This window comes from Nematolebias whitei, chromosome 19 (genome assembly GCF_014905685.2).
Source record: "Nematolebias whitei isolate Nwh7 chromosome 19, NemWhi1, whole genome shotgun sequence".
NCBI classification, from domain to species: domain Eukaryota; kingdom Metazoa; phylum Chordata; class Actinopteri; order Cyprinodontiformes; family Rivulidae; genus Nematolebias; species Nematolebias whitei.
Genome location: NC_056516.1, coordinates 27,157,723 through 27,168,935, shown reverse-complemented (window position 1 = coordinate 27,168,935; position 11,213 = coordinate 27,157,723). Strand labels below are relative to the sequence as shown.

The following is an 11,213-nucleotide window of genomic DNA, read 5'->3' as shown; positions in this document are numbered from 1 at the left end:
TATACGTATATATGTATATGTATATATATATATATATATATATATATATATACACATACACATATATATACATATATATATATATATATATATATATATATATATATATATATATATATATATATATATATATAGCACATAACTAACATAAACTACACAGTTTGTGTGACGATTTATTGCACAGGTAGTGAGTGACATTGAGATTGAATTATGATGGTAAGGTAGATGCATAGGTACTGTATCATACATGATACAGCCACATAGTGCAGCAGCAATAAACAAACATATTAGCTGTCACAGCTAATATTAGTCCTATTAGTTAACACAGATGTGGCTTGGTGAAATGTCATTGCCAGTTGTTCAGTGTTATTTATCGAGAGTTCAGTAATCTGACAGCTTGTGGATAATAGTTGTCCTTTAGTGTTTTGTACGCAATGACATACTCCTGTATTGTCTGCCTGAGAGTAGTAGACAGAAAAGTCCATGTGCTTCGTGGGTGTGGTCCTTAATGATGTTGCGTGCTTTACAAAGACATAGGCTGTGGTAGTTGTCCTGGGGGGTGTGAAGACTACTACTAGTGATTTCCTCTGATGTTTGCTCTACCCTCTGTAGTGTTTTCCGACTCTGACTGGTGCAGTTCATGTACCACCCTGTGACGCAGTCTGTCAGCAGGCTCTCAATGGTGCACATATAAAAGTTAGTGAGGATGCTGGTGTCCGTACCAAATTTCTTTAGTCTTTTAAGAAGTAGAGTTTTTGTGGGGCTTTTTTGACCACAGTGCCTGTGTGTAAAGTCCAGTGTAGATCCTCAGTGATATGAACGCCGAGGAACTTGAAGCTGCTGACCTGCTCCACCTCAACGTTTTTTATGAAGATGGTGGGATGCTGGCCTCCACGCTTTTTCCTGAAGTCCACTATTATCTCCTTTGTTTTGCTGACATTTATAGAGAGGTTATTTTCCTGACACCAGCTGGTCAGTGATTTCACATCATCTCTGTAGGCACTCTCGTCATTATTGGTGATGAGTCCCAAGGTGGTGCTATCATCATCATACTTGAGGATAACGTTAGAGCGGTACAGTCATGTGTAAATAGCGAGCACAGTAGTGGACTGAGGACACAGCCCTGGGGTGTACCGTTGCTGAGGACTAGTGTGGAGGAGAGGTGACTGCTTCACTGGCTGTGGTCTGTTTGAGAGGAAGTCCAGTATCCAGCAGCAGATGGACTTCTCCAGGCCCAGTGTGGTGAGTTTGGAGACCAGCTTGGAGGGGGATTATGTTGTTGAATGCTGAACTGTAGTCAATGAAGAGCATTCTCACATAGGCATTTTCCTTCAGATAGCTGAGGGAGGTGTGAACTTCTAAAGCAATAGCATAATCTGTATACCTGTTTGCTCTGTATGTGAACTGTAGTGGGTCCAGGGTTTCAGGGAGGGAGGCACAGATGTGAGTCTTGATAATTTGTTCGAAACACTTCATGATGACAGATGTGAGTGCTATGGGCTGAAAGTCATTAAGGCAGGATGCTGCAGAGGTCTTTGGGATGGGGACAACAGTGGAAGTCTTGAAGATGGTGGGAACAATACACTGGCTCAGAGACAGGTTAAATATATTGGTAAACACCTTGGTGAGTTGGTCAGCGCACACTCTCAGCACCCGTCCTGGGATGCCATCAGGCCCTGGTGCCTTCAAGGGTTTACTTTCTTGAATGCATGTCTCACTGTAGCAGTGTCTAAACACTTTAAGTGATGAATGATAAATAAAGGCATCTACACAGTTTAATGCTATTTTTCCTTTTTAAGGTAGACATGTTTTCTTTATTTCAGTTTCAAACCATCTGCTTCTTTTATGGTTTTCATATAAAATAAGCTTCATCTTTAAGATGTTGCCATTAACTTAGCCTGTAGAGCTCTCTTGATGACTTGCTTTATCGCTAAATCCACCTTCATATCTGCAACGATGACTCAGTTCCAAATTAAAATCCACCGGGTTTTTTTTTCTACTCTGTATTGCTGCTCATAAATTTTACATGAAATGAGATTTTACATTAAAGCAGAATAGGAATCTTTTGCTTTAAAGGGGAATCTATAGAGAGAAATGCGTTGCAGAATGTGGCCGTTGACCTTCTTATATCCGGATATCCTTGGCAATGTTCACATTTAATCCTTTACACTTGGCTGTTGGGGCTAAAGTGAGGGGAAGGAAAAGATGGAGAGGTGAGATATGTGTGTGCAATCAGAGGGATACAGCCTCAAATAAATGTAATTTATCATGTAGGACCTTTTTGTGTGTGTTTCAACGCTGTGTTGACAACACACCTGCAGATTTACAACTTAATGCTACTAATGATTGGTCTGAAAATACAGTGATTGCTTAAGACGGAGCAAATTGTATTAGATTAGGAATAGACAGAGCCCTAAACTTCAATGTGGATTGTTTAATACTGCCAGCCACTACAGCTGCAATGGCAGATTTATAGTTTAGCAGAGGAATATCTTACCAGCAGAGGCTGTCCTAGATTTAAATCCTGGTCATTGCAAGAGTCAAGAGTGGTGCATCTGTATTACAAATGCAGAATGCAATTAATAGTCACCTGCTGGCATGGTTTTCTCTAAAGCAATAATTGATTAATCCTTGTGGCTTTGTGAACTGTTAAAGAGGTCTCTTCCCTCGTCGTCTATCTATTTGATTTTCCTGCTTGTAGTACAATTGCAAACGCAGGAAAAGTCTTCATTTGTCTGCATATGTTCCTAAATGCAAGTCAGTTTTTGCTAATATTAGCATTTTATACCAGCTGACAACATTAATGCTGTTTAACTGATTGATGGGTGGGCAGAAAGGGAGAGCAATCTGACAGGTACAAGATGAAGATAAGGTGATGTTTTGACTATTAAGTGTGCTGATATCCAATTTTGTGCCAATAGGCGGCTTTAAATGGAAGTTGACACTGCAGCCTAATAAGATGTAAATTAGCTATTACAGGTTAATTTTATCACTGGAAGGTCAGGCTTGGACAGCAGCATGGAATAATAATTTGCCACCATTCAATAGTTGTTAACTTATCTCGTTATCTGGCTTTTTTCTTTCTTTTGCCCTCAGTTCTCTTTGGTCAGTTTGTGTTGTTCCAGACGTCCCTGAATGATGTTGTAGAGATTTATGATGGACCCACCCAACAGAACACTCTTCTGTCCTCTCTTTCTGGTTCTCACTCTGGTAAGGAAGGGGGTTTGGCATTATATATGAATATGGTACACATTCACAGATCAAGCCAGAGTTGTATCTTACAAATTTTGTCTCATCTTTGTAACTTTTTATTTATTCTTGTTTTCAGGTGAGTCTCTCCCTCTGAGTTCGGGAAATCAGATTACAGTCAAGTTTACTACAGTTGGACCAGAAACTGCTAAAGGATTTCATTTTGTCTACCAAGGTAAAACTTAAATTATCCCTATTATTGTCTTTGGTTGGTCAGGGGCTGTTGTGAGATTTTGGGTAAAAATCCCATGGTTTCACTGAAATTCAGTTTAAAACAAAAGTTTATAAATTGATCATGTTAGTGTTATGCCACAAGAAAAAAAAAAAAAAAAAAATCAGTGAGGAGTCTTGAGATGGTTTCCGGAAATCAAACTGAGCTTAAAAAATAGTTGCTAATAGCACACTTTTTTTTTTTGCAAATAAATACGTTGTTAAAAGCACTTAAACATTTTTTTGGATGTTTGGTTTCTTGGCTTATTAACAATGGTTGTACATGTTAAACTAGAGATTGTTAGTGTCACAAGTCTGCCATTGTTATTTTGTTGATCAGAAGCTGAAACATGGAATCCACCATTCTCTTAGCAAAATCCACCACCATCTGTCCTTGCTGGTTTCTTTCCTTGACATCAAATCTACCCATCACTTCCTCATCCCCTCTGTTTCCTTCAGCAACATGTCCATTCAGGTCTGCTCTGATCATCACTCTCTCCTCCCAGGGAATACTCTATCACTTCATCCATATCCTTTTCTTCCCCTTTTCTCATCTAAGCCTAAAAGTATTCTGAAAAGGTTAAGAGGCTAAAGAGAGCAGCAGCAACGTGCACTCCACCCATCTTTCATACGACTCTACGGACATATTCTCGTTGTATCTCAGTACAATGATAATAAAGCTTATTCTGATTCTGATCGTTCCAAAATGTATCTTTCTCCTCCACGTCACATCCAACTTGTGGATCATAAACACTGACAACATTTAACATCATACTTTCTACTTTTGTCTTCAGAAACTTCACCTTGTCTTACACTTTTCACCTTTACTACATTCTTTGCCAACTCCTCCTTCAGGACCATCCCTTCTCCATTTATCTTTCTATCCACGCCATGGTAAAACAGTTAAACCCTGCTCCAATGCTGTTAGCATTGATGCCCTTCCACTTGGTCTCTTGGACACATAAAACATCTACCTTCCTTCTCTGCATCATGTTAGCCAGCTCTCTACCTTTGCCTGTCATTGTCCCCACATTTAGAGTTGCAAACCTCATTCCTATTTTTTTACTTTCCTCTTCTCCCTCGGTTTCCTGACATGTTTCCCTCCTCATGGTTTTCGACTAACAGCGGCACAATTTCCACCGGCACCCTGTTTGTCAACAGTACCTGTAGCGGTCGTTGTTAACTCAGGCCTTGACCGATCCAGTATGGTTTCGCTTTGATGAACTCACATTATAGTTTTGGCAAAAGTGTTTTACATTGGATGCCATTCCTGACACAACCCTCACCATTTACCCAGGCTTGGGACCAGCACAAGAGATACACTGGCTTGTGCTCCCTAGTGGCTGGTTTAAATGTGTAATCCACCAATGTAGCATTATCTGTTTTCTTAGCTGATATACAGCTGACTGACATCTTGCAGAAACAGTTGGAGAAGGGGAAGCACTACTAAGTTTTATGTACAAAAATTCCACCCCATCTCTGCCATTAAATTAAAAACTATTAAAACTTGAGAAAATGAATGGAGTGACAAAAAAATTGTAATTTTGATGCAGTTACTTTTTGACATTGTGAAATACCTTAAAATTGTCAATGCCTATTCTCAACCTTAGTACATCTATGCAAAAGTAATATGCAGGAAGTCTGTACATTAACACTTACGTAGTTAGATGGTATTGATTTACTAAAGTTACAGTTTGAGTTGTGCCACCATTTTTACTAAGTTTTCTGTCTACTGTCTGTGGTTTTTGAAAAAACAAAAGTGTCACATTGAGTCTAAATACTTTGTTTTTTTACACCTCTCATGCAGTGCAATTTTAATCCCTATAATTGTAACACTTATTATTGGTTGTGGAATTTCTCTCTTGGCTCCAGCCGTGCCTCGAACCAGCTCCACTCAGTGCAGTTCAGTCCCAGAGCCACGCTTTGGGAAACGTCTTGGTAACGACTTTGCTGTTGGCTCATTGGTGCAATTTGAGTGCAACCCTGGCTATGTCCTACACGGCTCTTCTGCCATTCGTTGTGAGAGTGTACCAGACAACCTGGCACAATGGAATGACACCCTGCCAACTTGCATGGGTAAGGAATGTCAAGACATAGAACAAAACATAAGTCACAGAATTTGCATTCTTAAAAAAAGAAAAATAAAATAAAATTGTTAAGAACAAGTGCAAACAACTAAAATGCAGCCAGCACAAAACTATGCCTAATTATTGATTTATGCAGTTGGAAAATTGGGTACAATTTCCTTTCCTGCTTTTCTGCTAGTTGTCAAACCACTATTATTATACAGTAAAGCCTACTTTTCTCTTCTTTCTTCTTTTTTGTTACATTTTCATCCTTCTTTCTTGCTTTCAGTCCCTTGTGGAGGTGTACTGACCTCCCGCCGTGGAACCATCCTGTCACCGGGCTATCCAGAGCCATATAACAACAACCAGAACTGTGTGTGGAAGGTCTCTGTTCCAGAAGGGGCTGGAATACAGGTTGTACCTGTCACACGCTGCTTCCCGGCTGACCTATCTATCATTGACTAAAAAGCTGAGCAGGCAGGATCTCAGGGAAAGATAAGACATTATTAGTAGGATGAATGGATGAATGGTTTCTGAGAGGAGGGCCATCAGAGATAACTAGATAGGATCTAATCATGGAAGATAAGGCCTGATTGTGTGTAAGCTAAACTGCTCTCACGGACAAATACAAAGGCAAATATGCCACCTACACAAAGTGCAGTCAGTCGTGAATTTTTAACATACATCTCATAACATTACATAATAACATAGCATGATTTTGTTAGCATGACACTACAGCAAAGAAAGCCAACCTGATTAAAAAAAAAAAACAACATCGTACTTCCACAGAATATTTTTTAGAAGTTCCATTTAACATGTTCAGAGTTATTGTGTATCATGGTTTATTCTGTATTCTGTTGGGTCTAAGAAATGGAATACATATTTTCCATTGCTAAACTTTTCATCAATTAACAGTTAAACCTTTTGTACTGAAATACATTAGTTTTTGAATAACTAGAACAGTTTCTTTTCTTTTTCACACATATTGTTTTTCAGATACAAGTGGTGAGTTTTGCTACTGAGCATAACTGGGACTCATTGGATTTCTATGACGGTGCTGACAACCACGCACCAAGACTGGGAAGCTACTCTGGTAAACAGTTTTATAACTTGCTCTCCAATGATACACACATGCTGATTACTCTTGCAAGCCAACGCCATAGTTACTTTTGGTTCAAAGTTTAGCAGAAGTCTAACAAAGACAAGACCTACCATTTAAGATAGGGGTCTGCAACCTGCGGCTCAGGGGCCACATGTGGCTTTTTGGTCCTTGGTCTGCAGCTCTTTGAAGTTTTGACCAAACATAATGCAAAATGTAAACTCATTGGTTTTTATACCCACAGTAAAGAAAAACGACACGTTTTAGCAGCTTTTTTTTCTGCAAATATTTCAGAGAAATTAGTAAAACAAGTATCTCTTAAAGCTACCAGACATTCTTTGGAATACCTTTAGGACAAGTTGCCTAGAAAAAAATTGATTGATGGATGGATGATGGATGGATGGGTAGATGGGTGGATAGATGAATAAATCTAATTAAAGTTCAAGTAAATAATTAAATTATTTTTAAATTACCATTTTAATAAGTCACAATTACATAGCCAACAAAATGACCCAAAATTTAGACACAGTTTAAATGTATGTTTTATTACTTTAAAGTGGTATATATATAATTAAAACAAGACTCCCATAAACCTGGAGAGTTCAGGGTTAATTATTATTATTATTTTATTTTATTTTTTTTGGGGGGGGGGGGGGGTAAATTGGTATGAAATATATATTGTTTCCCTTGTTTTCATGAATGTGATCTTTTCTTAAGTCCTTAAAGGTAAAATTATTAATAAATGTTGAAATCCGTTATATATGTTTTTGTTTTATAAAATCATCCCCAATGGCTGGAAAAAAAAAAAAAAAAGCCTTCATACAAATTTGAAGTGGCCCATGAGCCATCAGTTGATAATGACCGTTGTAGCAGGTTTTTACAGCTCTAGACTCATTTTGTTTAGCAAGTAAAGAGTAGAAATAGCTCTTTTGATCTAAAAGGTTACAGACCCCTTGTTTAAGAGATACAAAAATGTGGTTGTCTAATCTCAAAACTGTGGTATTACAACTGGGATCTTGGGGTCGTTAGTACTCAAGACCCTTGAATACGTTGACTTGGTTTGCCCAGACTATCAATGAAGGTACTGCTCATGAATAGGACTTATCAGCCACCAAAGGACTCATCCACAATAATATCTCTGAAAGATTATGTTCTGAAGCACCCAAGATAATAGCTTAGAAGCTTTTTGGCAGTGTCTAACCTTGTTATGCTTTTTGATAGTGTCGAACGTTGTTACATGTTAAATCTTCCAGCTGGAGCTGAGTGACAAAGGTTCATATTTATGTGATTCCTTGAAAGACATATTGTATGAGAAATATGTCACACCACTAATTGATCCGCCATAAATCTCCACTAGAAATAGATGGTTAAGCAGCCTATGGGATGATCTCCCATGCAAATTAAGAATTATTTAAATGTTCTCCAAACTCAGTGACATTTAAAGATTTGAGACAACTTTTACATAGGGGAGAATTTGTAGCTCCTAAACCCCCTAAAATTTTAAACTGAAGAGGTTAACGAGATGCCTGTAAAGCACTTTGGAGATCCACAGTGTGTTCAATAAATCATTTAACTTTATTTCAGGTATTTGTTCATAAATGCTACATGTCTGCTTTCTTACTTGACTGAAAATAAAGAATGGTACTTGACAGACTCCCAAAAAGAGAGTCTTGTACATTAATGTGCCAGTAGTGTAGCTTGCATGAATTTCCACGAATCTAGGCTCCGAAAGTGCCTCATCTTTGCTGCTCCAGCAAATCATGTTCACTTCTCAGCTTCCAGGAAGTCATCTGGGTATCTTCTTGTTGTATTTATTAATCTATATGAGGGCTTGGCATCTTTGTAACTAAATGGGAAAGAAATTATGTGATGAGAAATGAAATGACACCACATTGATTCTATTTCCGTATAAAAATATCATTAATAAGTAAATTTTGGCATAGGAATGGCAACAAACTATTGACTTTAAATTTGACTCTTAATTAATACAGCCACACATCCACAAATAACAAGACATTGTTGGATCAATGCAGTTAATTATGAAGCTATAAACGATTAGTAGCTGAAAGATAACGATTAAGAACTCCTTTTTTTCCGTCACAATAATGAATGATGTTTCCTCTGTAATGTAAAACCAAGCTGGAGCTGGTCTCAAGCCTGCTTATTAATTCCCCTCACAGTATTGGGTGACCTAATTCACACATCATTCAGAGGAAAGTCTCAACTTGGATAAGTTCTGATAACACACCTGCCACTAACTTGAAACACTGCGCAAATCAAAGCATGAACTGCTTTTTTCCCCCAAACTTTACAGTGTATGGATATTATGATGCTGCCATTATTGTCACTGTTCATCCGAAAACAAGATTATCCATCAAGTGTAAAGTAAAATTAGGTGTATACCCCTTTAAATTGAGGTAATTTGTGTATTTCAAAGTCATTGTATACGGCCAATTTAGCTTCAGTAATGCAGTACTTTCTTGTTTCTTTGAACTTCCCCTTGCCTTTCTACGTAAGTCAAGACAACGTTTGAAAAGTGATTTCAAATGAAATAGATGCCTCAAATTAAAGTGATTCCCTTCTCCGTCCTTAGAGAATCTTTCACAAAGAGTAAACGTGGGTATAAAAGGCCTTTGTTGTTTCCTTTGCAGCAGATAACTAAGATTATTTGCGTTCAGAATGCTTGATCTTCATCCTTCCTTTCCCTGTCTTTCAATTCTCAGGCACCACCATCCCCCCGCTCCTGAACAGCACATCTAACAACCTATATCTCAGCTTTAGCTCCGATATCAGTGTCTCAGCTGCTGGATTTCACCTGGAATATACAGGTACATGTTTATGAAGCTTTGTCTGAAGAGTGCAAAGTAATAACTAATACTTTTTTCACAATGTTTTTATTATTTTTCTTATTATTCTAGCTATCGGTCTGGAGTCGTGTCCAGAGCCTCAAATCCCAAACTATGGAATCAGACAAGGAGACAGATTCATGGTGGGGGATGTTGTACAGTTTTCATGTGAACAAGGATACTCTCTTCAGGTAAAAATGAGTGTGTCTCTATGTATTTCTCTGTGCTGATTCATATACAGCATGGCAAACAGACGACGTGCACACATGCATTACTTATCAGTTTGAGCTGACTGCCAGACATGGATGCAGAACTTATTTATTGATGCACCTCGATTCTTTTGTTTTGTCTGCACAAAGCAACAACTAACTAAAGTGAATCAAAAGGGAACCCAGCTCTCTGGTGCCTTCTCTTTGCTTGCTAAACACACAAGTCTGGTGTGGTTTACTCAAGTCCTAAATAATGGATGTATCTGCTGCGGTCTGCCCAATTTCTGTGCAGAATGTTGTAGCGTTTTAGTACAACGTTGCCTGTCTCATGCGTAATATACACACAGTTTGAATATAGTCTTTATTTGAATGTACAGTTAAACAGTTTAAAACAGCACTTTGAACAAAGCTTGGCCTGCTGTTGTAACGGTTGTGTCTAACTGTGAATGCTTTTACACGTCTAGGGCAACGCCCACATCACCTGTATGCCTGGACCAGTCAGAAGATGGAACTACCCTGTTCCACTGTGTCTTGGTATGTTTGTCTCTCACACTGTGTTCATGCACACACTGAAACACACGTACCTTGACTTGTTGATGTACTAAGAAATTTGCTTCCGCTCCATAAAAATCACGCGAGCTGTCTCCACTCCTTTCCCTGCCTCTCTGGAAAATATGATGTTTTATCCATTTATTCTTCTCTGAGTAACCGATTACAGTAGTGCCTCGCTACTTCGTGGAATTTCACTTTTGCAGTTTTTCAAAGTAAGATTGGACATGACACACAACTGGCTGATGGATGGATGAGCCACACGAGCGGCATGGATTGTTTATTTAAAAATACGTTGTTTTAAATGATTTAGCACCTGTGTGCAGCCTATAGGTGCAGGGAGAAGCTCCCACCTGCTGTGTCATGATCTCCGCTCTCAGCCACGCCCACATTTCTCCTCCGTGCTGCAGCAGCTTCGTGAAGGGTTAACCCTTTGCTGTCCAGCTGCACCAAATGACTTTTGTCTTCCAACTTAAAATTCAAAGTATGTCACATCGTAAAATCATCATAATCACAAAATATAAAAGTGTTAAATGTTATTCTTAATTGTTTTAGAACTTCTATGCTCAGTAGTTACAGTGTAATTGATCAAGAAGTACATTTCTGCTCCGTGCTGCTGCTGCTGCGTGAAGGGTTAACCCTTTGCTGTCCTGCTGTGCTTCTCTTCTCTACAATTTAAATTTAAATACTGTAATAGTTTAAATAAACAATCCATGCAATGTGGATTGTTTTCTTCTTAAATATTACAGTATTTGCATTTAAAAACATTCTTTAGAATAATGCAAAAGTGTGGGAAGGGTTTATATACATACGCATATATATATATATATATATATGGCCCCTAAACTCTGCAATAAATAAGGGACTACTGTAGTTAGTATTCATCACAGACTATGGTTGGACTTTTATTCTGATGCAAATTTTTGTCCCGGGCACTAAAACTGAAAAGCAATCCAACATATTTAGCATGCACTGACAAGTTTTA

The 11,213-nt window shown here is 38.3% G+C and overlaps 1 protein-coding gene across 1 annotated transcript in view; it reads left to right on the top strand.

Annotated features, from left to right (window-relative positions):
- Window positions 1-11,213, top strand: part of LOC119425451 (CUB and sushi domain-containing protein 3) — a 504,865-nt gene that overhangs the window by 425,551 nt on the left and 68,101 nt on the right. Inside the window, exons 28-36 of the mRNA XM_037692978.1 lie at window positions 1,485-1,624; window positions 3,097-3,210; window positions 3,329-3,424; window positions 5,332-5,535; window positions 5,815-5,939; window positions 6,522-6,618; window positions 9,348-9,452; window positions 9,543-9,661; window positions 10,144-10,213. Of these exons, the coding sequence (XP_037548906.1) occupies window positions 1,485-1,624; window positions 3,097-3,210; window positions 3,329-3,424; window positions 5,332-5,535; window positions 5,815-5,939; window positions 6,522-6,618; window positions 9,348-9,452; window positions 9,543-9,661; window positions 10,144-10,213 (1,070 nt within the window). The remainder of the gene's footprint in view (window positions 1-1,484; window positions 1,625-3,096; window positions 3,211-3,328; window positions 3,425-5,331; window positions 5,536-5,814; window positions 5,940-6,521; window positions 6,619-9,347; window positions 9,453-9,542; window positions 9,662-10,143; window positions 10,214-11,213) is intronic.